Genomic DNA, 18,655 nt, shown 5'->3' with positions numbered 1-18,655 from the left:
TCAAAGTTGTCTCTTCCACTTCTGTTGGGGTAATCAAATCCTTCGTTGTGGGAACAGACGTGGCCAGCCACCACACCTGCTAGTGTCTTATCCCCCTTCGTGTGTACACACAAGCACAAGACCAAGTGCGCGCGGAAAAGATCCTGTAGGCCTAATCCATGTCCGAGTTCGGTGGGTTATAGAAAGAAGAAAATACCAAGCATGCATCCCCCGAAAGCGGCGTATGGCTGCCTCAATGTAAATACGGTCTTACACGCAAAAACCGTGGGAGTTTCAGCCCATGAACAAAGAAGGAAAGTCTCATTTAAGGATGGCATAAAGACTACTGCTTCCAATCCCTGATTCTGAATGTGTTTTGTTTGTGTAAATGACACCTCTTTGTAGCACTCCGCTACGTTAGTGAGGGCAAAGACGGGCGCTGTGGCGTGGTGGTAAGACGTCGGCCTCCAAAGCGGAAGGTCGAGGGTTCGAATCCCGGCCGCGGCCGCCTGGTGGGTTAAGTGTGGAGATTTTTCCGATCTCCCAGGTCAACTTATGTGCAGACCTGCTAGTGGCTTATCCCCCTTCGTGTGTACACGCAAGCACAAGACCAAGTGCGCACGAAAAAGATCCTGTAATCCATGTCAGAGTTCGGTGGGTTATAGAAACACAAAAATACCCAGCATGCTTCCTCCGAAAGCGGCGTATGACTGCCTAAATGGCGGGGTAAAAACGGTCATACACGTAAAATTCCACTCGTGCAAAAACACGAGTGTACGTGGGAGTTTCAGCCCACGAACGCAGAAGAAGAAGAAGAGTGAGGGCAAAAACCGGTTAGATATCTCAGAATAGTGCCATACATTTTACTTAGGAATGACGATGCAATGTTTACGGGAAAATTCATGTTGAGAAAAAGATTGGCGTTCTGTGTTGCAGGTTGAGGTCTCAGACAAAGATAGGAAAGGTTTCTGTTCGTCTCTCAGTGGAGCCCACCTTATCACTTTCGACGGAACGTAAGTGTAAGCGTAAAGCAATTAGTCTAGTGGAACTAGTTGTGTTGTTCTTAAAGTTGATCTTATTTTTTCATCTATTTCTTTGATCATTCGTGTGTTTATTCATGTGTTTTATTTACTTTTATAAAAAAAAAAAACACAATATGAATGTATTTTTTACGGCTTTATTTGTGAAACAGCGAACGTGTGTAAACGTTCAGCGAATACGAATACTTACTAAACATTTCAGGAATACATCTGGTACGTAAGGAGATAGTGATAGGACTGGTCCGGCTTTCTGAGGGAAAGGGTTTGTATCTGAATGGAATAAGAATAAAAGAGTAGGCTTAGGAGAGTGTACAACCTACACTGAACGTCAGACTAAAAAATAAACAACAAAAACAACAATACAACATTTTTAAAACATTTACACCGAGGTGAACAGATGATTAAAGGCTGTCAATAATGTCATTATGCACAGAGAACGGTAAGACGGACTGTGAACAATGACTGTGAAAAAAAAACTATTTGAAAGAAAAATAATCCTTTGTTTAAAGTGTTTATTTGTGTGTGTTGCCAACACAGGGCTTACAGCAACTTCAACAGCGGAGAATTTGTACTGTACCGTCACACAACTCTACCGTACGAGGTACGTGGTTTAAGTTATTATGTTCAGTATATTACAAGAAATATTTAGTGTGTGTGTGTGTGTGTGTGTGTGTGTGTGTGTGTGTGTGTGAGTGTGTGTGTGTGTGTGTGTGTGTGTATGTGAGTGCGTGCGTGCGTGCGTCTGTGCGTGCATGTGTGCGTGCGTGCGTGCCAGTGCGTGTGTGTGTCTGTGTCTGTATTTACGTTCTTGTTGAATGTGACCATAAAGCTTGAACTAATTCAAAATCTTGGTCTAACAAGTCATTTCTATGTCTTCACACACAGGTGCGAGTGTTCTACAAGCAGTGTGCTGGAGGTTCTCTGCGCTGTACCTGCGGCGCTGCGCTGCGTTCAGACGATGACGTCATCCTGTTCACAGCCTGCAGACCCGGGGAGGGCATCCGTGTACAGATGTTCACTAACGACGCTGTGCAGCAAGGGCTTGCCGTGCGAAGATACGACGACGGAGATGCCTACGAGGTCAGATACTTTTACAGTGCTGTTGAAATATACCTGTATTAGACATCAGAAAAGTCAGTGTTCGCGTTCAAAATGAACATAATTTATCGACAATGCTGGACGCCGACAGTGACACAAGGAAACCAAAAACCTAAAATGTTAATGGACATATTTGAAAGGCACTTTACTCAACTCTTCAGATACCATTTCAGGTAGTTGTGTTATTTATAATTAGTTCGCTATTCTTTGAGGGAAAGAGCCTGAAACAGAATAAGCATAATTCTGGACAATGAAGTTGGCTACCATGTGTCTATGGATGTGCCCAAACAGTTGTTGAAACGGTAAGCAATCGATGGAGTCGCGCTTCTGAAAGATAAATATTGCATCCACGGCGGTGAAGATAAAGAAAAGTTTTTTGTCAAGCGCGTTAAAAGAAAATAACTACGGACTATACGTGTTGCAAACATACTTTCTGAAAAAGCTTTGGCATCACTACTCCGTGTTACGGAGAATCTCTTAGAGTGTTTGCATTCAGCGAGGTGTTTGGTCAATACAAATCGTTTAAGTTAGTACACGTATGTTAATGTTAATGATGTTGTACTGTTTCGTTTGTCTTCGTGTTCATGCGCCATCTCTGTAATTTCTCAGGCTTGAGATAATAAAGTGAATTTGATTTGACCCCAGTAAAGATATGGTGTCTATGCAGCCATTTTGTCACCCTCAGGTTTGGTGTTCAATGGCGTCTTGCACAATGTCCACAGGTGACGCTACCGACTGGTGCTATATTAGTCGTGAAGGCATCCGGTGACAACCACCTCAATGTCATCCTCTACCCCTCTCCTCTGGATGCACGCAGCACTCTCGGTGAGATATATTAATTGTTGTTGTTGTTGTTGTTGTTGTTGTTCTTGATGTTGTGGTTGTTGTTGTTGTTGTTGTTGTTGTTGTTGTTGTTGTTGTTGTTGTTGTTGTTGTTGTTGTTGTTGCTCTTGTTTTGTTTTGTTTTTCTTGTAATTGTTGTTCTTGTTCTTTTTCTTGTTCTTGAACTTGTTCTTCTTGTTTTTCTCGTTCTTCTAGTTCACTTTACCGCTGAAGCGGCAACAAGTTAATGCTCTTCGCCAAGTGGCTTGCATAATAGCCCGACAACAGTGTAGAGAAACGAACTTTGTTGCGGAAAGGCGGGGGGGGGGGGGGGGGGGGGGGATGGGGGGAGGGGGTGCATCTTGATTCCTAAATGTTTTTGGCCCATCTAAGATTGTGTCTTTTCAATGTTTGTTTGTCTTCACTGTGGTGTGCCCTGGTTTTAGGAGTGAGTACAAATAGTAAACAGCGTTATATTGCGCATTATAAAAATATATGATTTGTAATTAAAGATCAAAGCTCTTCTAACGTTATTAGAATGAACAGGCTATGTGGTACACACTTAAAGTTCTTGTACACTGTGCTACACACAAGTCTTGCGGAAGATTTATTTATTGTACAATGTTTTGTGTTTCTTGACAGGTCTTTGCGGCTCATTCGATGGGAACAGCACCAATGACTTCCATGACAACCAAGGCGACATCTTGCAAACCAACGAGAAGAATGCTTTCCTGCAGGCTTGGAAGTACGTGTAAATCCGCAAAATACACTTCATTGTATGCACAAAGATCTTAATTACCAAGTATGAGCACCAGAACGGGTCAGGTCCTGCAACCCCCCCACAACCCCCCACCACCCCCCACCACCCATCCCCGCTCCACCTCCACCCACGTGTCTACAAGTGCGTGTTCGAGTCGCAGCCCACGAATACAACAAAGATGAAGAATGTCAGTCCCTTTTTCCAAAACAATTTAATGTGTCAAAAATTGGTCATTAACATGAGCTATACAGATATGTATGCTTCATTTTACTGCACATAACCGTTGGCCTTGTACGCAGGGTAAACGCTGCCTCCAGTTTATACAACGGCCTGTGTCCGGCGGATGCTACGTCACAAGAGGAGCCGATGACGCAAGAATATTCGCGATGCTTGTCACGTGACAACGCTGGCACCATCCCAGTTTCTAACCCTCTGCCCTGCCGGCTGGTGCCTGGATATGACACAGGTGAGTTTGACTCAACGTTTCAAATGTTATTTAACACATAAAAGTACGTTGACAATCTCTAGAATTAGACCCGCGTGGTGTTCGTCCTCCCCGTGCGTGAACAGTACAATGATTGTTCCTTCTTCTTTGAGGGTAAGATTTCACCTTATAACTGGAGAAAGCCAGCACCTTTAACATAGCTGCTTAGACTGTCAGCGACGTACTGAAGGTCTGCAATGCGGATGGCTCTTTTAACAGTACCGCAGATTCATACTGCTCGAATTGGTTTTTATTTCCGATTCTGTACGTTGTTTAGCTCATGTGAGAGAGAGAGAGAGACAGAGAGAGAGAGAGAGAGAGAGAGAGAGAGAGAGAGAGAGAGAGAGAGAGAGAGAGAGAGAGAGAGAGATTCAGATTCAGATTCAGATTCAAAACTTTAATACAAAGGGATAAAGGTTTTAGGCGATGCCTAATCTTCCAACCTGTCCCTTTTAGACATACATGACATTATACATTACAATTATATATTTATATAACATGTTTTAAACAGCCAAACGAATAACTAATTAACTAAGAATTTGTAATCAGGTTAAAACTAACAAAAACACTAGCTATAATAACGTGGTTCATGGATTAATATAATGATGAGAGAGAGAGAGAGAGAGAGAGAGAGAGAGAGAGACAGACAGACAGACAGACAGACAGACAGACAGAGAGTAAGACAGAGACCAAGAGACAGAGACAGACAGAGACAGAGAGTAAGACAGAGACCAAGAGACAGACAGACATAGACCGAGACAGAGAGAAAGACAGAGACCAAGAGAAAGGCAGAGACCAAAAGACCGAGACAGAGACAGACAGACAGACAGACAGACAGAAACAGAGGGAGAGGGAGAGAGAGAGAGAGAAAGAGCACACACGAATATTTATTATCGATACATAGAAACCCACCACGACACACACACAAAACGAATTTCATTTCATTTCTTACTTTGTTGAAAATGATTATTTTAGAACTACGTAGTATTAGAGCAGCAGTGATATCAGGCATTGCCCTTTTCTTCAGATTTTGACATCACGACCTTGCTGACAGAGCTATCAACCAGACCTGCCAACTGCCTGTCAGGCATTGAAGACATCAACCCTTTTGTCTTCAACAACACCCCCGTGCAACAGGTTATTCATAATAACAGACCAACACATATGAAACTTGATTTGTCTTTTGACCAAAGTATGACATTTGTATGTGTTAACGATTGAACACACACTCCCCCGAAATCGGGGCATGCTACCTGTATGGCGGTAAAAACGGTCATACACGTAAAAACCCACTCATGCAAAAACATGAGTGAACGTGGGAGTTTCAGCCCATGGACGAAGAAGAAGAAGAAGAAGAAGAAGAAGAACACACACAAACATGCACTCTTTTAAAGTCTCGGCCAGTTAAAGAAGGGAAATACAAAGTCCAATCGATATATTCCCTTGAGAATCAAAACTTTAACAAGAAAACTCAGGCTGTCTAATGTATCAACCAGTCCTGTTTGTAGTTGTTCGTTTAAATCTTATTAATTCTAATCAAGCGTTTTAACTCAGACATAGGGAGCTGAACCAAAAACAAGCACACCAAGAAACAAGAAGAAAAATTGGAGCGAGAAATTCCTCCGAAAACGGCGTATGGCTGCCTAAATGGCGGGGTAAAAAACGGTCATACACGTAAAATTCCACTCGTGCAAAAAACACGAGTGTACGTGGGAGTTTCAGCCCACGAACGCAGAAGAAGAAGAAGAATTGGAGCGAGAAAAAAAATTGCAAGCAAGAATCTTGTCTTACAAGAGCAAGGCTATTCGACATTGTTTAATACATGTTTGTATTCAACGTTTTTGTCAAATAACAACAGTTTTTGTTCTAGTAAGATAAAATTATCAAAAACATGAAAAACTGTCCTGAAATCAACCCTTTACCTCCTAACAAAAATAATTTCCACTCAGGATGACGGAAGCTGGCCCGCCGGATGGAACGAGACGTACGCACGACAGATCTGCAACGACACTGTGACGTCATCGTACGTCGCTGCTGCCTGCATGCAAGTCGTCACAGTGAATGACCTCATCCCCTTTGTCTTGGACAGCTGTGTGGAGAACATTCGGGTAAACACCATTTTTGCCTGGAAGTAGGTCAAGAGGATGATTACAATAGACGATGTTCGGAAATAATTCTGTCGGGTTTGTATTTGCTGTGAGAGAGTGGATACCCTTGCTTTTGTTGAGGCAACCAAGCCAGAGGCCAGTCACTAGCGAGAGGTGTGTCTGAAATAGGTGGACAAGGAGCACGTGTAGAAAGTTTGCCTCACTAAACGTAAAAGTATGCAACACACATTTCCGGAATTCGTCTATAGAGTATGAATATCACCGACTGAAATGGTGTCTAATCGTCTTCCTCTTTTAGTCGGGTAGCTGAAATCTGTAGCTTGCCAAAAAAATGGGACGCTAAACGTTGAGGGTTACAAGCATCCACCTGGTCTCAATGGAGAGTCTGGACGTGGAGTAGTGTAGTCTAGGTAGGTGGACATTCTGAATTTGGTTTGTTTGGCCGCCATGACACTTTTCAAAATGGCCGCCTGAAAATCTTATGCGGGCCATATCTTACGTGTTATATGGACTAAAGTGACAAACTAAAGGGCTACATATATGTATTTTGACATGAAGAATTCAAATATGCAAGAATAAACATGATCTAAGTAGGTGGACATTCTGAATTTGGATATTATGGCCGCCATGACACTTTTCAAAATGGCCGCCACAATCTACATTTTTCTTCATATCTCAGCTTATATTTGGGATAAACTCAAAAACATGGAGTCAATTCCTATGTTTTGCATGATGACAAAGTCAATGGTGGCACAAAAAATAACCCTAACATTCACATTTCCTTACAAAAATTAAATATTTGACAAAATAGCTCTGTGCGATGTACGAATTTAGTAAGTATTATCTTTCTGAATTTGCTATCTTAGACAATGCCATATCAGCGTCCAAAGAGTTTACTCCATATTGCTTTGGAGAACAACAAATTGAAATCAATGATGACAAGAAAATACAAACATTGGGTGATGATATAAACTGAAAATTGTAATACTTCTGAAACACCAATGATACTATATAGCATAATTATCATGCTAATTATGCACTTTCAGTACACAACAACTCTGACTCTTCAATACACAAGAACAATGTCAAATACCATAGTACAACATGATGCACAAACGTTTATGCATTACATTTACACTCGTTAGGTCTTCCTTTTTCAGCAATGAACATGTAATGATAGCACAATAATGGGTATGTAACATTATAAGAAACGATTTGTCGCTTCTGGATCACTGAGTATGACAGGCTACATGCCTCCATGGAAACAGAACAATAGTTTATCAGGCACAAAGTGGTATTTTAAGGCTTAGTTACGTAGCCCTGCCAAAGTGTGTGGGTTTCTGCAGTCTTTGCATCGGCATGCTCTTGTGCATCCTTGTCCACTGGACCAACATCTGCAGCGTCTTGTAGCACAAGATGTGCAGCCACAATCTATGAGCTCGAGAAAACGTTGTCTTGTGTCAGTTGTGGGTGCACGACTCAGCAGGATGGGCTCAATCACGTCGCCAGTCTCCTTCGTGACCAGCTTCCATCCACTGTTGACAACAGCCGGTAGGTGTGGCTTAGTTTCCAGAGCCCGCCTCCACACAAGTGCCTGGTAGTGAGATCTCTTGATGTGTAGGTTCAAAGCATCTTGTGTGTGGGGGAAGTTCTCAAGCGTTTTCTTCACGCTGTGAAAAACGTCGCATCGCAGCGGCTGTGTGGACGTCTGCTGGGTGTTCGGGTTGTAGAGTTTGCAGACAAATGATTCTGCATCCATGAGCACTTCCTCATCAGGAAAGTCTTCCATGCCAAGTCTTTGGAGAAGATGGGGATTGTCGAGGAAAACATTCCATGCAGATTCCTTCCCAATGCCAGCAAACTGGCTGGTGCTGTCAGAACCTGTGATTGCATGGAATGCCAGCAATGATTCTCTTTGTTGGTCAGTGATGTTAATTTGATGCACAGGCACAAAGTGCTTCTTCCATCCACACAAAGATTCTGAGCTGTGGTTGGTGAGCGACAAGTAGAACAAGAACATCAGTGTCACGGCTGACGATGACTACTTGTGGATATCCTTGTTCTCTTGCTTCTTTGGCATGAAGAAGCATTCTGGTATCTGCCTCTTCTTGCTCAGCAGATGACAGATGTGTGACATCTCTGTCAGATGACGACCAGACCTTTTCGGCATCAGAAAAGCCACCGCTCAGCACCAGCTCTTTTCCAGGCTCATTCCTGAAATTCTTTGCCAGCTCTTCGCAAAGGAAGTTGGCCAAGCTGGACTTGTTCTCCTCCAATAGTATGAATCTGTCCCATTTGTCTAGTGCTTGAGTGCGTGACAGTACATTCCTTCTTATCCCTTTCTTGCCGTCCGTTCTCTTGCCTCGAGTCGTCGATTTGATTGTTTGTTTGATGTACCTGTCAAAGACCAAGTCAACTCTGGTGCAGGAGTGTGAGAAGTACTTGTTAACGTGTTCTGCAACATTGTCACTCCACTCTCCTAAAGTCTGTGCTCCCATCCGATTTCCCAAGACTTGTATCATCGCCATCCCATCAACTATGGTGCAGGTTGTGCTTGGAGCTGGAGCAGCATTCTGTGGCAAATTTTGCTGAAGTATTTTGGCCAGATCAGCTTTGTTTCTTGGCAGTCGCAATCTGCAGTCAGCAGTTGCTAGCGAGAGAGGCACTCCACAAAGCTCTTGTTCCAACATCTTGTTGATGTCAGCATCCCGTCCTGCTTCCATAGCTGTTATCACACGTCTGAACAAGTCCCTGTCGGCTTTGAGGGCAACAGTTTTCTCCTTTCCAGTGTTGACTTCAAGTGTGTACATGCTCTCCAAGGTGCAGAGTTTCTTGGTTTTGATTCTGTCATGGAAAAGAGTCTCTTTCAGGACAAATCTTTTCTGCACAAACTCTGAGATGACTTTCTTTCCTGTTTCCTATGCTGTTAGCAAGTCATGTTTCACAACATCACTGGCAACGTCACAAGTTGTGAGTGAAATCAGGTCTGGTGATGGGTGAGCAAAGGGGTTGAATGTCTGAAACAAGTTGATGAGTTTCTGTAGATCATCTTGATCCTGTTTCAACCTCTTTTTCCCGAAGTCCTTGTGTGCACAGTCGTGCTCGTCATCTTCATCAGCAGCACTAGACAGGCCAAACATGGCCTGAGTGTCCTTTGCCAGCTGAGACCTTGCGCTGAGTGTCAGAGACCACCTGTCCCTGGCTGTGTCTGTTTTTGTAATGCCAACAAGTCCTCCAGCGACTTTTCCAGTTTTGTTGACGTGTTCCATCGCTTGATCATCTGCGATCTGGTTGAAAAGTTGTTTCGTTTCTTTGGTGACGAAATCGCCGGCCAAGAAACCCAGGTGCACCTCAGGCGCTGTCGTCGGAAGCATATTCATGTCCGCCAAAAAGACTGTCCTCCAACGGGTGTAATGATAGTGATCAAACGCTCCGAACCATGGGAGCATCTCAGCAAAAGATGATAGACATATCCCAGTCGCCATCACGGAGAGAGCGAGTAAATCTCAACAGAATGGAGACTAGCTTCATGTAGGTCCTCCAGTACTGGTAGGTTGCATTCTCCGAAGGGGAGTATTCGAACTCATCGAACAAGACTTTGACTTCCTCAATGGAGGACAACAGATCCTCCAGGGATGACTGGGTGTTATTGTCATCTTTGATGGCAAAGCCTTGAGCGACTCTTTTTGCTGAATTCTGGAGGTTTTCACTGACCGTCTTCTCGTTCTCTGTGGCCCATTCTTTGAAGCGCTCCCAAAGAATGGACCACAGAGCTTCGACTGTGAGTTTGTGCATGCGGATAGCTCTATTCCAACCTTTTCCGTCCATGATGTTCTCAGCTGTCCCCTCACCGAGGACGCCACTCTCTACCCAGATGTTTGCTATGCCTGATGAATTCATGTACTTGCCCACAACTTTGCAGAAGTTCATCGATGTGTGGAACCCTCCCCGCATGAGGACGATATCCTTACAGCTGTCCAGTTGGTCCCACTGTAACATCTTTGCTTTTGAGTACAACTGCTCGTCAAAAGTGATCACAGTGTATTTCTCCCCAAGCTTCTCAGTCATTGATTTGCAGTTCTGCATGACGGTCCATATTGTAGGGAATTCATGAGCTGGTGAGTTCAGGATTGGCATTGGACCAACTTCTGTCGGTGGCGGATCACAAGTGCTCACCTTCTGGTTGAAACCAATAAGCCGATTAATGCTCCGGTCAGATTGTCATTAAATGTTTGACTGAATCACCCTGAAAGAAACCCCATTGATTTAAATTGGCATTATATTGCTTCTATTAAAATGCAATCATGTACTGCTGGTAATTTGGCTGTTATTTTGAGCATGTACATGATTAGACACAACAATGACTGAAAAACGCGAGAATTTCACGCAGAATTGACATATTTTATCATACCATGCACTACTTAGATCATGTTTATTCTTGCATATTTGAATTCTTCATGTCAAAATACATATATATAGCCCTTTAGTTTGTCACTTTAGTCCATAAAACACGTGAGATAAGGCCCGCATAAGATTTTCAGGCGGCCATTTTGACAGGTGTCATGGCGGCCAAACAAACCAAATTCAGAATGTCCACCTACTTAGATCATGTTTATTCTTGCATATTTGAATTCTTCATGTCAAAATACATATATATAGCCCTTTAGTTTGACACTTTAGTCCATATAACACGTGATATATGACCCGCATAAGATTTCCAGGCGGCCATTTTGAAAAGTGTCATGGCGGCTAAACAAACCAAATTCAGAATGTCCACCTACCTAGACTACACTACTCCACGTCCAGACTCTCCATTGAGACCAGGTGGATGCTTGTAACCCTCAACGTTTAGCATGTTGCACTGTTCTGAACTCAGCTACCCGACTATTTGTCTCTCTGCCTGTCTCTCATTATGTCTGTCTGTCTGTCTGTATAATAAATCTCTCTCTCTCTCTCTCTTTCTCTCTCTCTCTCTTTCTCTCTCTCTCTCTCTCTCTACCTCTCTCTCTCTCTTTTTCTCTCTCTCTCTTTCTCTCTCTCTCTCTCTCTCACGCTTTACTTTTGTGTAACCAGCCCCCTTCCGAAAGGGGCTAAGGCCTTAAAGGAATAAAATCTTGTTCTTGTTGTTGTTGTTGTTCTCTCTCTCTCTCTCTCTCTCTCTCTCTCTCTCTCTCTCTCTCTCTCTCTCTCTCTCTCTCTCTCGCTCTCGCTCTCCCTCCGTATGCATGTGTAATCATTGATTATGCTATTTCCCCCTAGTTTTTTAAAGACCAATCGCTAAATGTTGGTTAGTGAAACTAAACACTTCTGTTTGCTTTGACTCTTCCGAAAGTGTAACTGTTCAATCTTTGACAGCTGAGCGGCAGTGCTTCCCTGGTGGCTGACGCAGTGCACGTGCTAGAAGAAGAGTGTCGGCACCAGGTGGAGGCCAACCAGATCCGTTGGCTGCCAGAGGGTCCCCCTGTCTCGGTGCTCAATACGCTCGGCTGTGGAGACAACTGCTCCATGCATGGACTGTGTCAGCAAGGTCTGTTGGGCATACTCCCGGCGGTTGACCGTTTCTCGTTTCTCCGTATCTCGTTTCTCCGTATCTCGTTTCTTCGTTTCCTATTATCGTATTCATTGACTGAAACGTACTAGTTGTGCCGTTTGAACGTGTAGAGTACACGCTCAGAGTCGTCATCGAAATCGTGGTCTGTTTTGCCTTCTTCACCTAATGTTGATGTAATATGGAACGACAGAATTAAAAAAAAAAAGAATTGTAGGTTATTGGAACGTTTAATTATTGACAAAACAAAACGTTACATTTGCTCCATGTATGGACTGTGTCAGCAAGGTCTGTTTTGCCTTCTCCTAATGTTGATGTTTTATGGGACGACAGAATCAAAAGACAAGAATTGTGTGTGTGTGTGTGTATGTGTGTGTGTGTGTGTATGTGTGTGTGTGTGTGTGTGTGTGTGTGTGTATGTGTGTGTGTGTGTGTGTATGAGTGCGTGAGTGCGTGCGTGTGTGAGTGCGTGCGTGCGTGCTTATGATTGTGTTTGTTTGATTGATTATTTCATAGTTATCATCTTGTTCTCAGGTGCTTGCGTATGTGACTCTGGCTGGGCGGGAGTAGACTGCAGTGTCAATGCCACTGTACCACCCACACTAACCGGTTTGACCAATAGTCTGTGTAACTCTTTGGTGCACGACTGCACATCTGTTGGAGTTTATGGTCTCACCTTCATCAACACCGAACGGCTGAAATGCCTAGCCAAGCCAGTAACGGTAAGTCTAGCTATTTTTATTTTATTTTATTACTTATTGATTATTTCACTTGGAGTTTTTCGTGCTGATGCATAGAAGTATTTTCAAGGTGCAGGTGGATGAAGTCAGTATTTTCTGAGCGCATTTTCAACCAAAGCAAAAAATGTATTGAGGAATAAGGTGTGGCGATGAAAACAAAACACAAAATCCGTATATATTCCCATATTGTTGATTAATTTTGCAACATTTTTGTATTTTTGACAACGTCATTCTTAGAAGCGGGGCTTAAATATCAATACAAGAAAGTCAACTTTGTCCGTGGTGAGAATAAACTCATGGTTCCAAAGTCGGTCTGTATATATCCAGGTGTGTGATAATGCAGAAAAACGGGGAAGAAGATTTTGTGTTGAAACATGCATTCAAACTTTGTATTGGACTCATCTCAGGTGAATGCAAGTGGTTACACGGAGACTGGCGAATGGAGTGGAATCACAGCTACCTACGTCAGCAACACCCGCGTGCAGTGTGCTCTGACGTCAGCAGGCAACTACGTCATCAGCGTGTCCAACCAAGACGGGTCACAAAGTAACGCCTTGCTCTACCTGACGTACAACCCTGCTTGTTTCAGCTGCGACGTTACCCAGGGCAACTGCTCGCAGAAGGTACGATGGATGTTATGGGCAGAATATACCTGCGCAGTTTCAGCGGCACAGACGACGTGCGCACGGCCTATTATTTATGCCGCGATAGGGATTATGACGAGTACTTGGCCTGTTTTTCTTTCATGCAACGTGTAGCGGGCTGGAATAATCTGCAGTGCGTCGTCGGTCCTGCTGAAGTGACATATGTGAGCGGAGCCCCTTACAATGTCGTTATAATCTGCATGCATGTTTATATTGTGATTTGTCCGAGGTTGACAAAAAGACGTGGTTGACTGAACAGCGGTTAGCTAAGCAATAAAACCACGCATGCACGTCTCTTCGCGGCACATACAAACGAACACACAAACACACATACACATGCAAACACACGCGCGCGCGCACTCAATTCAAGCACGCGTACATTATTCGCACGCACGCATATGGACATTATTGTCGTCGTCGTCGTCGTCGTCGTCATCATCATCATCATCGTCGTCGTCGTCGTCGTCATCATCATCATCATCATCATCATCATCATCTAAACATATAGATACGTGAACGTCCTCCTCCTCATCATCATCATCTAGACATATAGGTACGTGAACGTCCACCCCAAAGTCCCAAATCAAGGATTTGCGGGCATTTCTGTGTGTGCCCACATTTGACCTCCTTTGCTCTTGTCCCCCAGGCTGACACCTGTGTGATAGACAGCGAGTGTTACGCAGACGGCACGTACAACCCGGACAACCACACCCAGGTGTGTAACTCCACCCTGGACTCCGGCTCCTGGAGCCCCAGTAGCTGTGAGTACAGTGACTCATCACGTTCAGTGCCTTTTCCACGCTCATATCTAACCTCTACCCAATATCTTCTTTCTTTTCACCTCTCTCTCTATCAAAACCAACAAAAGCAAAACTCCACCAGCGCCACTACAAACAACAATAACAGCACCGCCAACACCACCACCACAACCACCTACAACAACGCGTCACGTCCAGTGGCTGGTCCACACTCATATCCAACCTCTACCCAGCCTCTTCTTTCTTTCCACCTCTCTCTCTATCAAAAACAACAAAAACTCCTCCACCACCACCAACAACAACAACACTAACAGCACAACCACAACCACCTACAACAACAACAACAACGCATCACGTCCAGTGGTTTTTCCACACTCATATCCAACCTCTACACCCAACCTCTTCTTTCTTTTCACCTCTCTCTTTATAAATTCTGCCGCTACTACCTTCACCACCACCACCACCACCACCTCCACCACCACCAACAACAACAACAACAACAACAACAAAACCACCAGCACCACAACCACCTAAAACAACAACAACACCAACAAAACCAACAAAAACACCGCCACCACAACCACATACAACAACAACTAACACCGCCACCACAACAACCACCAACAACAACACAAACAACGATCTACTCCCAGTAATGTTTGCTCCCCAGCCCCGTGCCGGGCTGGCGCCGTGAAGTGGACAGAGACCCTCGGCAAAGGTCTTGCCCTGCACAACCACCTCACACTGACCAACGTCACCAGCCTTGACCAGTGCAAGGCCGCCTGTCTCCAGGATCCCGACTTCCTGTGTCGCTCTGTGGACTACGACAGCGTCAAGAGTCTGTGTATGCTGTCCAAGTACCGCCTGTCCGACGCTCCGGACTACACCCTCTCCTTCGAGGGAAGCGTCTCGCACTACGACTGGACTTGCACTGATGGTAAGCTAGTACACATATACATACCGTCGAACCTTCCCTTGCGACCTGATCTCTCGATAACGACCGCATCTTGATAACGACCACCTATCTGAAACGACCGCCCGAAAGTATCCTGACGAGGTTTATCTGTAACATTCAGGCCTACCTTAGTGACCACTTGTCGATAAAGACCACTTTTGCTCAGTCCTTTGGATGGATGGTTGTTATAGACAGGTTGGACTGTAACTATTGATGTGTCTATTTAAGTACTACTGTATTCCGATACTCCGGACAGCAATCACCCGCCTTCGAAGGAAGCGTCTCTCTTTACGGCTGGTATCAATAGATGTCAAATTTCAAAAGTTTAAACAAAAAGTTAATGCTTGTACCTGTACTGATAAAGTGACGCGTTGATGCGTTGTTTTGTCATATTTGTTCTCGAAAGTTGTATCTGTCGATAACCTGGAAACTAACATTTTCAAATTAATGTACTATTTTGCAGACCGCTGTAACGATTCCTACGTGGAGTGGCGCAACTTCCAAAACTCGGCAACTGTAGGAAGCAATGACATCATACTGAATGACGTGTGGACTCAAGGACAGTGTGAAAGAAGCTGTCTCGCAAAGAGCACGTGCAATGCAATCAAACACAACCCTTCCCGTGGTCAGTGCATTCTGACGTCATCAACCAGAGACGACGTCAACGTGACTTTCGAACGAACACCGCAGTGGAACTATGCCCAGTTCACCTGCGTGACGAGTGAGTAGAGATTGGATTGAAATATGGTCCCTTGGTGTGAACATCTTACTTTTTTAATCGTTGACCTTCTTTGACCTTCCTTTGGTAGGTAGGCCTAGTATCCCATTCCTTTGGTCTAGATTAACTTCCTTCATTGTTGACATTCTTAAGTTGACTTCACTTTTCAGGTAGTAGGCCTATCACATTCCTCACAGGTGAAGCTAGAGATTGCTTACGACCTACTATAATGTTTGACTGATTTGGGTGAAACAGACACACATAAGCACACACATAAGCACACACGCACGCAAACGTACACACGCGCGCGCACACACACACACACACACACACACACACACACACACACGTACGTACACACACTGACACGCACGCACGCATACACACACACACACACACACACACACCAACACCCCCACCAACTTCCCGGCACCGGCCCACCCCATTCCAGGGCCGGACCAAATGAGTTGTAAGGGGGGGGTTCCTCCTTTTTTGGGGGGGCAAATCAGCAAAGTGGCGAAGCCACAAGCGCGCGCCTGCAAAGCAGGCGCGCGAATTAGGGGGGTCCGGGAGCATGCTCCCCCGGAAAATTTTTGAAAAACGGTTAAAATCTGTGCAATCTGGTGCATTCTGGGCCTTGTTTTGAGGGTTAAGAGCAGCATTGTGGGGGGGGGGGGGGGGGGTACCTTTTTCTCATCGGATTTCACATTGAATAAAATTTGTTAGAGACACACACAAAATTTATTTTTAAAAAAAACAAAAACAAAAAACACTCAAAGCAAGGTACATGCTTTTTCCAGGGGTGGGGTTCCGGAACCCCTGGAATCCCCCCATGGGTCCGGCCCTGCATTCACACTCACAAAATCACAGTAACAGTGGAACAACTATTTTCTGTCTCATCTAAGAATCGACCAGCAGTCGCTCAACACTGAGAGTAGAGCAGGTTAGCATCCAGGCGAGCTTCGCTGGTCCTGGCAACAACGACACTTTTCAGTGTGTCTTCCCGACACCCGCCGGCGATGATCTGCTGCTTACCGTTCTCTGGAACGTGGACGGCGCCTGGATAGACGAGAACGTTGCCCAGGACAACCAGCAGCTGCAGGAATTCCTGCCCCAGGAGAGAGCCTACATCAAAGATGGATCTTCGGTGAGTCTGCGTTGACCGTATGGCCCGTGTTGTTGTTGTTGTTGTTGTTGTTGTTGTTGTTGTCAGTTGTTGTTGTTGTTGTTTTTGTTTTGTTCTGTTCTTTTCTAGCGATAACTTGATGTTTGTCACCATCCCCAGTGTCTTTCCGTATCTCTTAGTCAGGCACCTCTCACTGATTCCTAATCATTTCCAATCAATGGCTGCAACTGACTAAAACTCTAAATCAAATCGTGAGGCAGAGCGCTACTTTTCAAGATCTGTGAAACAAAGGCCCGGAACGTATCTGTGAACTTGCGGCTGGTTCTTGTGTATGACTGTGTTATGTAAGTGCTAGCAGGGCCGGACTACCGGGGGGGTTATGGGGGTTGCGCAACCCCCCCCCCTAGCCTAAACATGTACCTTACTTATTTAATTTTTTTTTATTATTGCTTATTTTATGCCGTTTCATGCAAGGAGCGACCATTTTCCTATCTCAGAATATGACCTACCCGTCAGCTTCAGGGGGCTTCGCCCCCTGACCCCCACAACGAGGGGGGGGGGGTGGGGGTGGGTTCTAGGGTTTCCGGACCCCCCCCAGCCAAAAAATAAAAATATTGAATGAGGTATGCATTTCTTTATTTTACATTGAGTTTCAATTTTTGGGGTATTAATCAGTGACAAAATCTGCTGCCTGACACTGGTAATGATCATCCTCAGAATGCACCAGATTGCACCATTTTGCATCCTTTTTTTCAAAATTTTCCGGGGGGGCATGCCCCCGGACCCCCCTAGCAAGCTAGGCGCTTCGCGCCGTCGGCTCGGCGCTTTGCGCCTTCACACCCATATCTTCACAATATACTTTTGAAAAAAACCAGTCATAAAATGAACTGATCAGCCCCTGCCGCCAGGGGGGACATCCCCCTGGGCCACCACTGGCAACCCCCCCCCCTCCTCTTCGCCTAGTCCGGCCCTGGCTAGTTAGAGGAACATATAAGCTAGCGGCAGTCATTCTTTTTTGAGGTGCCGGGAGATTGGTTCCCATTGACTCTCACTTCAAGTACTGCATGACTCTTAAAGTTGGTTGCACATTTTTATAAGTTCTGTAACCTAGTAAAATCAGTCTCCACCGGAGTATGATCAGTTTGATGCGGCATCAGTGAAAGGGAAAGGGAACAGGCCCAATACATGTACCAGAAGTGTCACTGTCAGTGCATACTTTATTGCGGTGCGTCCAGCTAGCGCTACGTGTCATTTGTGCTACGTATCGTTTGCGCTATTTTCTGTAGTGCTATCGAAACAAATTGCCAAAAACAGTAGTGCTATCGGCACGTAGTGCTTTTGCCACACTTCACGCATGTCATTATCACTACGTCTCAATAGAACTACGTGTCGATATCACTATTTTTGAAAAACCAATGTACTGTAGCGCTACGTGTCGATAACGCTACGTGTCGATAGCACTATACTACATGTTCAAACGGCAGACACTTCCCTTTGTGTGTGCGTGTGAGTGTGTATATGTTACAGTAAATTCTCCAAACTAGGAAATTTGCGAAATCCCTGAACATTTCAGTGAATTTGTGAATTTCCTGTTTCACTCAGGGATTTCACAAATTTCCTAAAAATTCTAGGAAATTTGCGAATTTCCTGAAATGAGCATGCCATTTTTTCACAAATTTACTGAACAGTGAAAAACGTTTCGGTAAATGTGTAAAATTATTAAAAAAAAAAAAAAGAAAAAAGTCCGTTTTCTTTATTTTACATTTGTGATTTTGATAGATTTGCTGTTAGAAGAAAAGAAAAACAAAAGTTGATTTAAACCGAACATTTTCAATTTTTGGGTCCGACACACTACCAACCCGCCACGCCAGCCAC

The 18,655-nt window shown here is 44.5% G+C and overlaps 1 protein-coding gene across 2 annotated transcripts in view; it reads left to right on the top strand.

The window, feature by feature from the left end:
• Window positions 1-18,655, top strand: part of LOC138981980 (uncharacterized) — a 275,745-nt gene that overhangs the window by 33,486 nt on the left and 223,604 nt on the right. For both annotated transcript variants that reach the window (XM_070355180.1, XM_070355179.1), the window contains exons 8-22: window positions 916-992; window positions 1,557-1,620; window positions 1,905-2,099; window positions 2,840-2,942; window positions 3,582-3,684; window positions 3,999-4,165; window positions 5,211-5,320; window positions 6,133-6,291; window positions 11,647-11,818; window positions 12,374-12,561; window positions 12,987-13,202; window positions 13,870-13,984; window positions 14,652-14,918; window positions 15,400-15,657; window positions 16,560-16,801. In XM_070355180.1, coding sequence (XP_070211281.1) covers window positions 916-992; window positions 1,557-1,620; window positions 1,905-2,099; window positions 2,840-2,942; window positions 3,582-3,684; window positions 3,999-4,165; window positions 5,211-5,320; window positions 6,133-6,291; window positions 11,647-11,818; window positions 12,374-12,561; window positions 12,987-13,202; window positions 13,870-13,984; window positions 14,652-14,918; window positions 15,400-15,657; window positions 16,560-16,801 — 2,436 coding nt within the window. The remainder of the gene's footprint in view (window positions 1-915; window positions 993-1,556; window positions 1,621-1,904; window positions 2,100-2,839; window positions 2,943-3,581; window positions 3,685-3,998; window positions 4,166-5,210; window positions 5,321-6,132; window positions 6,292-11,646; window positions 11,819-12,373; window positions 12,562-12,986; window positions 13,203-13,869; window positions 13,985-14,651; window positions 14,919-15,399; window positions 15,658-16,559; window positions 16,802-18,655) is intronic.

This window comes from Littorina saxatilis, linkage group LG12 (genome assembly GCF_037325665.1).
Source record: "Littorina saxatilis isolate snail1 linkage group LG12, US_GU_Lsax_2.0, whole genome shotgun sequence".
Classification (NCBI taxonomy): Eukaryota; Metazoa; Mollusca; class Gastropoda; order Littorinimorpha; family Littorinidae; genus Littorina; species Littorina saxatilis.
The sequence above is the reverse complement of the archived record's forward strand: the minus strand, read 5'-3'. Positions and strand labels throughout refer to the sequence as shown.